At 39.0% G+C, this 16,096-nt stretch overlaps 1 protein-coding gene across 2 annotated transcripts in view; it reads right to left on the bottom strand.

Annotated features, from left to right (window-relative positions):
* vldlr (very low density lipoprotein receptor) overlaps positions 1–16,096 on the bottom strand; it is a 308,802-nt gene that overhangs the window by 74,406 nt on the left and 218,300 nt on the right. For both annotated transcript variants that reach the window (XM_051927741.1, XM_051927740.1), the window contains exon 15: positions 10,387–10,536. In XM_051927741.1, the coding sequence (XP_051783701.1) occupies positions 10,387–10,536 (150 nt within the window). The remainder of the gene's footprint in view (positions 1–10,386; positions 10,537–16,096) is intronic.

Below are 16,096 nucleotides of genomic sequence, written 5' to 3'. Positions count from 1 at the left end.
GTCCATGTTCTTGATGAACTCATTTTAAAAATAAGTCGCAATCTACTATACTAATTCCCTTCATAATTTTAAACACTTCAATCATGTCACCTCTTAATCTTTTGCTTAAACTGAAAAGGCTTATCTCTTTAAATCTATTGTCATAATTCATTCCCTGTAGCCCTGGAATCAGCCTGCTTGCTCTTCTCTGGACGTTTTCTAATGCCAAATTACAAAAATTAATGCCAAATTAATATGCAATATATTGTGTATAAAGGTATTGTACTTAGGGAGCTTAAGTAACTTGCTGAACCTAAAGTTTAAAAAAAAAAAAAAAAAAAAAAAAAAGTGCCCATTTTTATTCCTGCTTGTAGCATTTCAATATAGAAGGGAAATTACGTAACATGGACTACTGAGAATGTACACTGCATGGATAAGTCCCTTCTGGTGTGATGTTTCTCAGTGGTCATACCACAACAAAAAAAAGTATTTCTAGGGCACAAGTTGTTTTGCAATAAGCTAAGTCAACAAAGCTATTATCTCCTACTTGCTGCTTGTCCACTCACATGGTACAAACATTTTGGAACCTTGCACCTCACAGAAACATTTTGCCAGGGAGGCAGGACAAATTGCAGGAACCATACTTTCCTAGATATCATCTTCCTATGCAGCAAAGTTTTATCTTTAGGTGTTGTATGGTTTGAACTGTCATCCGGAGTACATGTTTGAAAAATAAGTGCTACATTTTGAAGCTCTAAACTCTTACTGCTCAGATCTTTGCTCTGTTTTTGCCTCAAGCTCAACACAGCAGGGCAACATTTGCAGAGTCAACATGCATTTTTATAAATAGCAGGTGAAGATTTTGCATAATATTTACTGTTCTGAAGCAGCTGTGGAAAAATCAAAGTGCTCAATCCTAACCCTTTTCTTACATATACTGTAGATTCAAACATTCAGTACTGCCTATCCCTAATTTGAATGACTTTCAGTCATTTAGCTATATGTAATACAGTTTAAGTTACAGGCTACTTGTCAAAGTCAAAGTGAACTTTGTCATCTCAGCCATATACAAGTAAACAGATGGACAAAATTGTGAAGATCAGGGTCCACAGTGTAACATGACGTGCAAATAATTAAAAATTTAAAATTAAAAAAAACAAGACCTTGTGCAAAGACAAGACAATGTAGCAGCAGCAATATTGATGTGTAAGATATGTAATATAATAAATAATAGATATAGATCACACAAATTATCAGAATATGATAATAGCTGTTTAAGACCTGTGTAAACAATGACAGGTCAGAATGTTTCACAGCAGAAGAAGGATAACAAGAGTGTCAAAATACTTAAAGGTCAGTAGGAGATTTTCAGTTCTTTTCTACCTGCACACTCGTCTTTGCAGGACAGTGGCTCGCATGTATAAAAGTTCTGTTTTTAGAAGTGGTTAAGGCCGTGTGGAAGGTCCCAGGGGGCAGCCTGGTGTTAAGAAGTCTAACAGCTTGGGGGTAAAAACTCTCCTGCAGCCTGGCAGATCTGGCTTTGATGCTGCACTATCTTCTCTTGGATGGCAGAAGTGTGAAAAGTCGATGCGAGGGGTCCTGCACAATGCTGCAGGCCTTGCGGACACTGCGTTTGTAAAATGTCCTGTAGTGAAAGGCAAGGCACCCCAATGTTCTCTGCTGTCTTCACTATCCTTTGCAGGCGCTTGCGGTCGGATATGTTGCAGTTGCCATACCAGGCCATGATGCAGCTCGTCAGAACACTCAATAGTGCCTCTGTAGAACATGGTGAGGATGGAAGGGGAAAGACTTGCTCGCTTCAGTTGCCTCAGGAAGTGTAGTCTCTGCTGGGCTTTCTTGATTAGTAATGAGGTGTTGTGTCCACGCAAGTTCCTCAGTTATGTGCACACCGAGGAACTTGGTACTCCTAACAGTCTCCACATCTAAACCATTATACATACAATTTTAAGTTGTGCGCTGTAATGCATAATTTCATAAGAATACACAGGAGTACTGAATTATATTACTCAACTGTAAGTACACTTATGTGAGAAAAATGTCTATTACATCAAAATGGTCCTTAGAGGGAACATTGCCATTACCTTTCCTTTTTCAGTTAAATTAGCTATGCACTATGACTATTTAGTCCAATGAGAATGACACTGGTCATCTACCTCAATAATAATGTTTTTGAACACGGGCAAAAGTATTGGTCATAAATGGGAAGGCCCCCATCTAGGAGATTAATGCCAACATTAACAAGAACAAATGTGGAATCAATGATGTGGTTATCTGGCTTGTAGAATTTAACAGTGTTCCTGACATAGTAAGTTTATCATTAGATATGGGGGTCTTCCCAGACTGTGTGAAGACCGGTTAAACCCCTGCTCAAGAAAATTTTAGACCCATACCTAACATTCTTTTTAAGTAAAATCCCAGAAAAGGCAGTTATTATGCAGGAAAATGATTACCTGAATAAAAATTCTGTTCTTGACAAGTTTGTCAGGTTTTATAACAAATCACAGTACAGAAACTGTGCTAGTTAAAGTAGTAAATGACTTGTGGGTAAATGCAGACAAAGACTGTTTATCTGTTCTAACCCTCTTAGATCTGAGACACACATTTGATACCACTGATCACAATATTCTTATAAATCACCTTAGTCAGTGGGTGGGCCTCTCTGGCAGTGTCTTAAATTGGTCTGAGTCTTACTTTATAGGTAGAAAATTTAGTTGTGGTAATTATACTTCAAAAGACACATGATACTCTATATGGTGTTCCCCAAGGATCCATCCTGGGTCCACTGCTCTTTTTGATCTACATGCTTCCATTAGGTCAGATTATCTAAAGGCATAACATGAGCTACCACAGCTATGCTGGCAACAACTATTTATCAATAGTGCCTGATGACAGACTCTTGGTTCACTGACCCAATGTCTTAAATGTGTTTCGGAATGGAGGAGTAGTAATTTTCTCAAACTAAAGAAGAAATCGGAAATCTTAGTGATTGGCCAAAACGGATAAAGAGGATATTAGAAATAAACTTGATCCATTTTGCTTGAAAGTGAAGACAGAGGTAAAGAATTTAGGGGCAATTATTGACACCTAAATTGTAATCACATATTAATCAAATTACTAGGACAGCATTTTTTCCACTTTATAGCAAAAATTATACCCCTTATAACTTTGCAAGATACAGAAAAATTTCTCTGTATGCAGAGGATATGGTTTTGTATATATCAGACCCACAAAATATGGTGCCTGCAGTCTTAACAGCACTTACAGAATTTCAAAAGATCTCTGGTCTCAAATTTGAATAAAAGTGAAAAGTATAAAAGAATTTCCAGTGAATTCTCAAGCATACAATTAGATTGGACACCTTCCCTTTTATTATTGGTTATTTAAAACAGCCCACAATCTGCTGTGTTCTTAGGCTCTCTGGTAGGGCATTCCAGAGCCGTGGAGCAGCGGCTGCAAAGGCTCAGTCACCCATTGTATGAAGTTTGGTCATAGGGGGGGCGAAAACAGTAGGTGTTTGCAAAACAGAGGTTTCTTGCAGTGGATTGTAGTATAAGGAGTTCCTTATGATAGTGTGGAGCATTTCCATGGATACACTGGTGAGTAAACAAAGTTTGTATTCGATATGGAGATGGATAGGGAGCCAATGAAGTGACCGAAGGATTTGTGAAATGTGTTCATAATTCTGCACCCTCATCAAGATTCTTGCAACACTATTTTTGAATTTGTAGCTTTTGAAGGCTCTGGTTGGGTATCCCGATGAGGAGTGCATTACAATAGTCCAGTCGATGAGACAAAGGCATGAACCAGCTTTTCAGCATCACGGACGGAAACGTAGGGATGGAGATTGGCTATGTTTCAGAGATAAAGGAATGCAATTTTACAAAGGTGATGGACATGAGTATCAAATGACAGATGGGAGTCTAACTTGACACCCAGATTTGTAATAGAAGGGGAGAGGGTAATGGTACGGTCAGAAAAGGAAATACAATTTACAGAGGAACCAAGTTAATAGGGGGGGAGCCAATTAAAAGCTTCGGTTTTGGTGCTGTTCAGCTTGAGGAAGTTCTTGGACATCCAGGCCTCAATCTCAAGTGGAAAGTTGGAGGTGTAAGAAGTCGAATCCAGTCTCACAGAGCTGCGTATCAGCAGCATAGCAATGGAATGAAACTCCATGCTTGCAGATGATGCGACCCAGGGGTAGCATATAGATATTAAAGAGGTTCGGCCCAAGGAGTGATCCTTTTGGGACCCCACAGGTGACAGTGTGGGTATGAGATTTAGCATCCCCCAAGGCCACATACTCAGCCCTATCTGTAAGATGGGATTCGAACCACTCCAAAGCAATGCCATAAAGTTCAATTGTATAGTGAAGATGGAGAATATTATGGTCTACCGTATCAAATGCAGCTGTGAGGTCCAGAAGGATAAGGAGTGATGGAGAGCCCGCAGCCATCAGGAGGTCATTGGCGACTCTGAACAAGGCCGTCTCTGTACTGTGAGAATTTTGGAAACCAGAATGAAATTTTTCAAACAGATTGAATTTTTTGAGGTAATCCTGAAGCTGAACCAAAACCACCTTTTCCAAAACCTTAGACAAAAATGGAAGGTAGGAGATCGGACAATAGTTTGCTATCGCTTCAGGATCCAAAGAGGATTTTTAAAATGAGGTCTAATTTTTGCAGTTTTCAAGGCCAGTGGGACTAAGCCGCTCTGGAGAGAGTGATTAATGATATCAGCAATAAGAAGGCTTATATCCGATACATTAGCTTTTACCAGAGGAGTAGGAAAAGGGTCCAATGAACATGAAGGCCTCATCCTCTGTATGAGGCCCTCAACTTTTCTAACTGTGGTACCGAGGAACTGGGAAAGGCAGCCCATTGGCTTTGATGTAGAAACAGCCAGCGATGGAGGGGTGGAGGCAGACAATGAGGAGCAAATGATGGCCACTGTTAAAGAGAAGCTTAGGAAGGATATTCAACTTATTTCAAAACATTCCAATATACATCAATAATCATTCTTTAAGCAATTTGATTCAACCATAACCTCATTTATTTGGAACTTAAAACATCCACGTATCCAAAGAGCAACTCTACAAAGACACAAGGCAGAAGGTGGCATGGCTCTTCCTAACTGTTTTATTACTGGGCAGCAAACATACAAGCTATAAAAACCTGGACAGAAACTTATGAACATACACAGGCTTGGTCCGCAATAGAAATAAAATCCTGCAGTACTTCTCTATATTCCCTGCTTTGTGCCCCAATAAATGCAAGTTATCGCCAATATACTAATAACCCAATTGTGCTTCACTCACTCAGAATATGGAACCAATGTAGAAAGCATTTTAAGATGGAGAATCTTTTACAACACCTTTTTCAACCCTCGCAAACCTATGCAGTCTTTAATATCTGGAAAACATTTGGGATTAAATTGCTTAGAGATATTTATATAGACAACATCTTTGCATCCTATGAACAATTACATTCCAAAATTAAATTTTCCAGAAACATTTTTCACTATCTTGAAATTAGAAACTTTAAACAGAACCTGCCCGATTTTCCCCATCTCCTACCTTCCTCTATGCTGGAAAAAATATTGCTCAGTTTCAAGGACTCAGTTTCAGTTCCTATTTTAAGTCAGTGGGTAACTGATGCTTTACATTTGAAATTGGGAAAAATCAAATTATCAGAGGATCTGTGCAGAACTTTCAAAACCTGGCAGGATCTAATCAATATTTTAGAATAAGCTCTTAAAGCACTGAGGAGGTAGATTCCCTTCCTTTATCCGGCTATTAAAAACTTTTTTACTAGCTTTAAGTTTTATTCTGTTGGCCATGCTCTCTCTCAGGGGTGGGGGTTGATTTGTTTTTAATCCTATTTTTTGTAAAAACTGATTTGTATGGAATGATTACAAAAAAAAAAATAAAAAATAAAAAAAATAAATTCCCAGCTCAAGTCTTCAGTGTGAGGTACCTGGAGTTGTATTGGGTAAATATATTGTTAATTGGAACACATGCACTTCATGAGTGTTCCATGTCTACAACGATCTATGCAAGTGTTGGATGACAGCGAGGAATAAGCAAAAAAATGTTGAACAAATACCTAAAATAGAAACTTTTCATGTTATAGTACTACCAAAATTTTGACATGGAATGTATAATGTGTGAAGACTGAAGTCCAAATATCAAACACCTTCAGAAAAGGTACACATAAAACAAGTGCAGCTTTATTCAAGAATATAACCGGGGAAAAAAAAAAAAAAAAAACCTGGTTAGGGTACGACACTAATGCGACCACTTGAGTGGTGCAGCAGTAAGAACTGCTGACTCAATCAAGAGGCTGCGAGATCGAATCTGGGTGCACTCCAGAATTACCATTTTGAGTAGTGAGCTGCTTTTATTGTTACTATTGTACAATAAAAACATTTGATTTGAGTCTGTAACAGCCTGTGTAAATTTATAGCACTTGTAAAGGGTTGACTTACTCTGCAGGTGGAAGCTCCTGTTGCATTCTATGCAACTGTTGTTACAGTTCTACCTTTGTCCAGACACTGCTTAAGCTTTATGACCTTCGTATCGGAAAGTCTGTCCTGTGGGATGACTGGGACCTTTTCCTAAATTAGATCAAACAGTTGCGTAGAGTGCTGTAGAACCCTCATCTTAGTTCACCTCTGTTATAACAGACGTGTCAGATCAGGGGGGGAGCATGAACGTGACAGAACAAAACTGAAGGGGGGAAAAAAAAAAAAAAAAAAAAAAAAAACCCTTTACAAGTGCTATAAATTTATGCCGGCTGTTGTACAATAAACACACATTTGATTTGTGTCCAATAGTAAAAGCAGCTCACTACTCAAAATGGTAATTCTGGAGTGCACCCAGATTCAATCACATGGCCTCTTGATTGAGCCAGCAGCTCTTACCGCTGCACCATCCAAGCGGTCGTATCAGTGTCGTACCCTAACAAGATTTTTTTTTTCGGTTATATTCTTGAATAAAAGCGCTCGTTTTGTTACAAGTGTACCTTTTGTGAAAGTGTTTGATATTTGGACTTCAGTCTTCACACATTATACACTCCATGTCAAAATTTTGTAAGTACTACAACATGAAGTTTTTAGGTATTTGTTCAAAATTTCTTGCATTTCTCGTATTTCCTGTCATCGTACATTTACATAAATTGCTGTAGACCCGGAACACACGAAATACAGATAATTCCAAATAATATATTTACCCCATATGACTTCAGACACCTCACACCTAGAAACAAGACTTGAGCTGTGAGCAATTTTTTGCCCGAGCTGACTGCGGCGGTGGGAGGGATGGGACAAGAGATGCTAGAGGTTTGAAGGAATTTAAGGTGGCCTGGGATTAAGAGTTTTTTCTTAGGCTTTAGGGTTTCTAGGGTTAACTGAACACTGTTGTAACAGTGTAGTGGATAGGATTTTACAGTGTAGAAGTAGTAATCATGAAGGTTAGTGCGTTATCTTTACAAGTTGCTTTTTAAAAATGTTTTGGATAAGTGCATTCAGAGAACTGTGACCTTTACTATTTTACTTGAACTTTTGGCTCTGTGAAAGCAGTAAATTTTAACCTCAAAAGTGGAAGTGTTAGTAGCCAACAGAAGACAAGCTTACAAAGGAAAATGATCTGTACTTCTACAGAAGAGAAGGATTTAGAGAAAGATCAAATCCTTAAGTAGCAAAATGTTTGCTAGACTTTCCACTTGCTTAAGAGTGAGATACTTGACCTTTACATGTGCGAGCCTGGTCTGTCAGAGAACATTGGACAGAGGGGGCTAGGGTGTTCACCTTGGCCCTTAGCACTAGAATCCCTAAAGCAGCAAAAGAGCCTATTATCCCATCCCCCTGCAAAATAACCACACCCCACCCCGCCAATGCAGCTGAAGTTCTCCCAGCTCAAGTCTGTTATTCTGGGTGTGAGGTGCCTTTAATTGTATAGGGTAAATATTATTTGGAAAACATACCTTTATTCAAGAATATAACCGAAGAAATTACTCAATTTACATGTTGCCGTCAGTATGTAAACACTGAAGTCCTTTTATCAATTGCATGGGTAGGTTAGAGTTAAGAATGACTGCTTCAAAATCAACAGGTTGTGGGTCCGATCCCAGGTCTTAGCAGCTCACTATTCAAAATGGAAAATACAGAGATTATATAATAAAAACCATTTGATTTGAGTAACACCCATTGTAAATTTTTGCTACTAGTAAAAGTGTGTTTTTTCTCTGTCACATTCACATGGTACAACAAATTTGCTCTTCCCTCTCTGCGTGGATGGTGTTTATCTCCATTCCTTTCACAAGAGCAGCAATGAACACAGTTGGTGCCGTGGTTGATGCTTGCTCAGAACTATTTGTTGTGACCACTATCAGTGTCAAAGTGCAAATGCCACATGATAAAGTGACCCTTGCAGAATATGTAAAAAAAAAAAAAAAAAAAAATGACCGATATACATGTGCAATGTCACTCCTTATTTAGGAAAGGATCCCAGTTGTCCCACAGGAGGACTTTCCCAAGACTGTGGTCATAAAACAGTTTCTGCAGAACTACTGACAACTTCACATCACTTTTGCTGACTAATAGACTGTTGCACTGCAACACAACTCTGCTTGGCACCATAATGAGGGATGAGAACTTCCACCTGCAGCAAGTCACTTCACTACATGTGCAATTCTCCACGTTACTGTTTAGATCTAGCAGTGTCATGCTGACCGTGTATGCGCCCAAAAAGTCTGTCTGCATTCCTAGTACTATGCACTGTAACAGTTTTTTTTTGATCTTGTCCAGTTTTCAAATCATATTCAAATGACGTTTCCCAATTGTGTTTTCATGCATGGATATGTGTGTACGTGTGAGAGGCAGACAAATTTGATCTCATTTAAGTGGTTACTGGAATATACAATTTTGCAAAGGTATAATGAAACAAGTGCTTTTATTCAAGAATAAAATAAATTAAAAAAAAAAAAATGCACGTAACCTACCAACACATGATTCATCAGCGTTTGTCTGCTTATATCCCTTCAGTGACCTTTTCTTTTACAAGTAACAAAACTCAGAGAGGGAGAGGCAAGTTCGTTGTACCACGTGAACATGGCTGAGAGAACAAAAAAAAACACTAACTTTTACAAGAGGCAAAAATTTACCATGGGTGTTACAGACTCGAATCAAATGCGTTTATTATATAATAGCAGCTCACTACTCAAAATGGAAAATGCAGGGAAGACCTGGGATTGAACCTGCAACCTCTTGATTTAGAGGTAGTCATTCTCACCTCTAACCCACCCATGCAACTGATAAATGGACTTGTGTTTACATACGGACAGCAACATGTAAATTGAATAAGGCAGCACACTTGTTTTGTTATACCTTTTGTGAAAGTGTTTGACATTTGGAGTTCAGTCTTCGTATTTTTTACTATAACATAACGAAGAAAAATTGTGTTTGTTTCTCATCTTGTATTTCGTATTATCCTACATTTACCCAGATCGTGTTAGACACAGAACACAAATGAAATGTATCCCAAATGATATTTACCCTATACAAATCAATGCACCTCACGCCCAGATAAGCAGATTTGAGCTGGGAGAACTTCAGCTCAAGTGTTGGTGGCAGGGGATGGGATAGCAGGCTGCTTGTGCTGATCGACATTTGCAAAACGACGATGCAGATAGAGGTGCAAAGGAATTTAAGGTGGCCCGGGCTTATGACTTTCGTAGGCTTCAGGGATTCTAGTGTTAAAAGCTTTAAAATATGTCAAAGTATTGTGAAGAAAGAAGGACCAGAAATAATACAAATCACCAAGACCACCCATAGTGTGATACCAAGCTCTTAAGAGACTGATCACCACACTGATTAGGTGCATCTAACAGCATTATACTGCCATACCTGAAATAACCAGGTTGGGTTACTGACTATTGGCCACAGACATCTAACATTGTTAAATTTATTGTGTTGAAAGCAAATAGACTAATGTCTGAATAAACATTTATTAAATGTTAGTTTTTTTTGCCTTTTTGCTCTCCTCATCTCTGGTATAGAATTAAAAACTAAAATAACTTTAGTATACAGCCACATTCCTGAAGTAACATTCTCCATTTTCAAAAAAAAAGGGCCTTTAAAGCATACTTGCTTGAAAATTGATACCTACTAGACTTTGCTGGTTTCGTAATCCTGCCAGACTTCTGTTCAGAGCATCAGGATTATAGGAACTGCTTCCTTACACATCCAACAAGTTAAAAAAAATATTGTTAAACTATAAAAGCTAAACACCACCAAAAAAGTTTCCCTCTATTTAAAATTAGGCAAACACTATGCATGAGAGCAAACCATTTCCTACCTGGCTATATTTAAAAAACATTGTAGATTACTTGCCTTTTTTACACTTTTGTCCTGAAGAATCTAGCTCTGCATCAGATGGACAAGCACATGTATATTTTGGAGAATGAGCATTTATCTGGGGGGCAGGTAGACACAAGAATTCACATCCTCCATTAAAAGCCTTCTCATTACACCAATTTTTCCCTTAAGAAACAAAACACAGTTGCTTAATATAACCACATGCTTAACAGACATTTCATTTGAGTGCTTCAATATATTGTTTAAAAAAATCAAAAAAAGTTTACCTTGGTAGACTTAAATCTAAACATTTAAGACAACAACAGGACTAAAAAATTGACTCCCCTGTATTTTTGTCAGCTAGGTCTAACGGTTTAATAAGTCAATGATCCATACATGGGATTTGAAAAATTTGTGTTTTAGGGCGGTATGGTGGCCACCCCACTTATTTTCAGGCGGCATTTTCAAAGTAAAAATTGCTTAACAAAATATAACTATGTAAACTTTGAACACAAGCTAATAACTTTGTTTTTAAATACTAAATAACCTTATCCTGGATTAAGGAGCCATACCTACATGCACTTCAGAACAATGAATCCACCTGAAGATAACCATGTTTGGGACAAGCCAGTACTTGGATGGAAGATCAACCAGGAAAAGCATGGGTTGCTGCTGGAAGAGATGCTGGCATGGCCAACAGGGGGCACTTACCCCAGAGTCTAAATGTGGATTCCAATGCCCCAGGGCAGTGATGGGAACACTGCTGTAAAAATAGCACTGTCGTTTGGATGAGACGTAAAAACAGGTTCTGACACTGTGGTCATACAAGGGCTTCTTACAGAGTAGGGTGTATCCTGATGTCCTGGCTAAACAGCCCATCATGGCCTTGTCATTCTGGCCCACTAATCATCCAGTTCCTAATTGGGGAACTCTCTCTCACCCTTCATCACCCAACAGGTAATGTGTGGAGAGTGTACTGGCGCAAAATGGCTGCCGTTGCAACATCCAGGTGGATGCTACACACTGGTGGTGGTTTTATTGACTTCTCACTCACTATGTAAAGTATTTTGATTAGTGAGAAAAGCACTATACAAATTAAAAATAAAAAAAAAATTAAACATCCCTAGTGGAACACTAATGTAATGTTGTAAATGTTAAACAGCATGATAGGAGAGTATCTAGACTTCAATCCTAAATGGTCTTTCTGGATTCAGGTCTGATGAAATCTGGATTAAGCTGGCCTGCGGTGGGTTGGCACCCTGCCCAGGATTGGTTCCCTGCCTTGTGCCCTGTGTTGGCTGGGATTGGCTCCAGCAGACCCCCGTGACCCTGTGTTTGGATTCAGCGGGTTGGAAAATGGATGGATGGATGGATTAAGCTGGCCATTCAAGCCAAAACACTTCATTTGGAGGAAAGCAGGAGGGTCGGGGATCCACTGAAAGTATACAGAGATCCTTGAATGAACCATACTCGAGTGCTAAAGACCCTCAGGTTGAGGTGATGCTCTGGCTTCCAACACAAAAATTATACAAAACCAAGGCAATGTAGGTGCGACTTCAGGACAAGTATATGAATTTCTGTGAGCAGCACAACTATTCATCCTGACTGATCTTGAGAGGCTCTGCCGAGCACAGCTGAAGATCCACAAAAGCATGTGTACCAAACTGTAGAATCAAAGCCAAGACAATAGAAGGCTGTTCACACTGTCAAAAGTGCTTCCAAGTACAGATTAAAGGGTCTCAGTACTTCTGTAGATATGATTCTCTAATGCATTTATCAAATGTAAAAACCAGTTTCTGCTTTTTGATTACCATTTACTGTGTCAAATGATGGATTATTATTATTTTTTTTAATTTTATATTATGGCTATATCACAATGTAGAAAAGAACTAATTTGAACAGTTCCTGACTTCACTCAATGTGAGCTACCAAAATTATTGCCTCCATTATAATTATATTCAACAGAAGTTCACAAACTGACATCAGAGGCGGTTAGCACTTTGTGAAAAGCAGAGCAAAATGAGCACAGAATGGATGGCTGCTATCAGTATGCTTTTTTCCCCGTTGAGATATTCTCCGCTGTTCTTTTCACAGGGCACCATTATTGCATCTACTAGACAGCCAATGGGACACAGGAAGCCAGCTGCATCAAGTGTAAAGTTCCTATTTTCTTAATCCCAATAGACTTCTGCACACCTTACTATCTGACTGAATCACATGTCAGCTAGAGTTTATAACCTTGGTCATACAGGGGTTTTCTTATTAACAAAAGCCGACTGAAATGCTGGATGGATGGCGACACTATTACAATTTAAATTCAAGGTCAGTCAGCATATCAAAGTAGTACTTAAGATGCAAGATCCTTCAGTGAGCAGGGAGGCCTTGCTATAAAGCACAATCAAAGCCAACTGCATCTTAGTCTAATTAATGGCTGGGTTATCAGAATGTTCAGAGTAAAGGTGGCCCAAAATGAAGTTTAGCCATTGCATTGATGAATCATTTAGTAGCAAAGGAGAGAATTAAAACAGAGTGCCATAATGAACAATGCTGCACATCCCTCAGGCACACCAAGTACTTTCAGCTGAAGAATCCCTCAAAAGGGCTGTGTCAGGAAATGCTACTAGGGCTCCTTCATATGAACAGCATACCCCACCATGACTAAACGCCAAGCCAGAAGTTATAATTTTATTGCATTTTAGTTATTCAGGAGTGTTTGACAGCTGTGTGTAATATATGTGGTTTATCTACCTATTTATGTATTTAAGTTATTCTGTAAAAAGACAAATTTCCCTGTGGGGACAAAATGTTCTATCAATTGACTTAAATAGTAAGTCCATCAAGCTAAACATAAAATCCTTAACACTAGAATCCCTGAAGCATACGAAAACAAACAATCCTGGCTCACCTTCAATTTCTTCACACCACTCAGTCAGCATCCTGTGTGTTGTAAATGTGTCAATCAGCACAAGCAGCCTGCAATCCCATACACACCCCCACCCCCACCACACACTGCCGCAGCTCAAGTTGCAAAGGAGATTCTCAGTGCTGAAGTGGTTTAGCTAGGAGTGAGGTGCCTACAATTGTAGAGGGTAAACGTATCGCCATTTGGAATATACATTTCATGTGTGTTCCGTGTCTACAACAATGTAAACATCGCTAAAACACAAAGGTTTTTCATGTTTTAGTAATTGGCAAAATGTAGACATGGTGTTTAATGTGTGGAGACTGAAGTCCAAATATCAAATAAACACTTCCAAAAAAAGGTACAAGTATAACAAAACAAGTACACTTATTCAAGAACATAACTGAAGAAAAAAGTTGGCTTAGGGTAAGCTGATGACATACAGCTACACCACCCAAGCAGCTAAGTTACTCACACAAGAGGTTGCTGGTTCAATTCCCAGGTCAACCAATAACCATTTTGAGCAGTGAACTTCTATTATATAATAAATCTACACATTTGATTTGAATCTAACAGCCAGTTTAAATGTATGATACTTGTAAAAGTTAATCTCCCCCCCCCCATAACTTTTATTCTATCAGTAACATTCACGCCACAACCCCCCACCTTGTATACAGCTCTGAACAGACCCCTCTGTACTATTACTTCCTCTGCATGTTCTGGAGTACAAAATAACCACCACCATGCACCAAAATGTGGAAATTGGGCAAGATCGGGGGTTGGGTGGGGAACAAATGTGGTTACCGACTACAACCGCATAAAAGGTATGCAAATGAAAAATGAAAAATATGAATAATGTTGCATCAGTGCCACAATGTTTTCTGAAATGTACTATACAGGTCATCTCATATTTCTCTTCTGGTTCATCCTGCTTCCACTTCAAAACTGGTCCCGCCAACATGCAGCCGAAACGGCATTTTGATTCCTATTCTTCATCTTCCATGTCATGCACTATACTGGCCTGCTGAGCGTAATACATCCAACAAGTACTCTAGGTGCTTTACCACCCTTGCGGGAGCCACCTGTGTCTTTACAACAGCTTCTTACACAGCAAACATCAGAAGCTAAAAATTATTGTGAACACATTCAAGAATTCTACCCTTCTCTAGCGTTTGCTTCCATGGGTGCACAGATAACCTCCTGGCCACGGACCATACCGTTTTAAAATACACAGGCAAATTTAAATCACCAAATCTCTCCACTATACGCCAACACTTCTACCTCTCCAGGATATGGACAGTTGTAGGTTTTTGACAGCGCAAGCTACTAAAGTACTCTTACAAAATAAAGCAAATTCTGCATGCAGCAGAAATGTACTTCTCCAGCTATATTCCATGCTCAGAACCATCAACCGCTTCGCTAAATCATACAAACATGCATGAAATCGTTCAGTCCAATCCAACAGCATCTGTACGAATGGTTTTCAAGGAAACCCCTAGGCAGGATTTATGACGATACAATGCCCCGACATGTCACACCGATGTTGCAGCGATTTTCGGAGAAGATGGTGAAACACCTGCCGAAAAGGACATTTGCATCTCCCATACGCAACTCCAGTAAATAGATTTCCACACTCAATATGAATTGCGATCCTATGGTTTACCCACTTTTATTCCCTTACGGTGACATTGGCTGGCACAAAGATTTACAACATGTTCCAGAAAAACCGCCAAGCGAATAATGCTTACTCAATGGCAATTTTACGCATACAGATTAGCAATGAGGAATACATTTAGTATTTTGCACTCCAGCGGCAAACTATTCCAACAGTACGTCGTAGATGCTCATGTTAAAGCAGAGGGCGCACGTCCCAACTATCTCAGATTACATCAACAAGATCTGCGCGTCGAACTATCAGAAGTACTGCAAGCAAACGTTGAAAATAACGTTCGTGTAGGCAAAATGATCATATTATGGACCACATTTTCAGGAAGTCCAAGATACATGCAACAAAACTATCAAGATGCCACGGCCATAGTACGTAAATTCGGAAAGCCCGATTTATCACTTTCGCATGTAATCCTGCTTGGCCGGGAATTCTACATGCACACTGCGTCTTTCAAGAAGTATTTATTTCTTCTTGATTTATGAATTCCTCTCTCACTGTTTTCCATTCCTATTCTTACACCGCTGTACGCTACAGCGGGCATCGGCTAGTATAATGAATTATTCCAAATCTATATACTTGTGTTTTTTTGTCAGTGCGGCTTTGATATCATGGACCATATGGTGCTGAATAAAAAAAAAATTAAGTGACAATGAGATATTGAGGCATGATTCACCAGCGTTTGGTGGGTCAGCTTTTAACCCTCCAGATCAGAGCATTTCCAGTTCCATTGTCTCAAAACACCACTCACATCCACAGTTATTCCCAGTTTCAAATAAATACTAACGTGAATGTGACAGAATAAATGTTTGGGGGAGGGGCCAACATTTACAAGTACCATACATTTACACCAGCTGTTAGACTCTTATCAAAATGTAGGTTTTTATTAAATAAAACAGTAAAAACACTCCTCACTCCTTGAATAAAAGCGCACTTTTGTTATACTTAAGTGTTTGATATTTGGACTTCAGCCTTCACATATACTTGTCAAAATTTTGTCAATTACTAAAATATGAAACACTTAAGTGATGTGTTTACATAGATTGCTGTAGACACGGCACACACATGTATATATTCCAAATGATACATTTACCCTCTAATTTTAGGCACTTCAATACCAGATAAACCACTTGAGCACTGTGAATCTTTGCGACTTGTGCTGTGAACATTTTTGGGGG

This window comes from Erpetoichthys calabaricus, chromosome 5 (genome assembly GCF_900747795.2).
Source record: "Erpetoichthys calabaricus chromosome 5, fErpCal1.3, whole genome shotgun sequence".
Classification (NCBI taxonomy): domain Eukaryota; kingdom Metazoa; phylum Chordata; class Cladistia; order Polypteriformes; family Polypteridae; genus Erpetoichthys; species Erpetoichthys calabaricus.
This window is presented reverse-complemented; position numbering and strand designations above follow the sequence as displayed.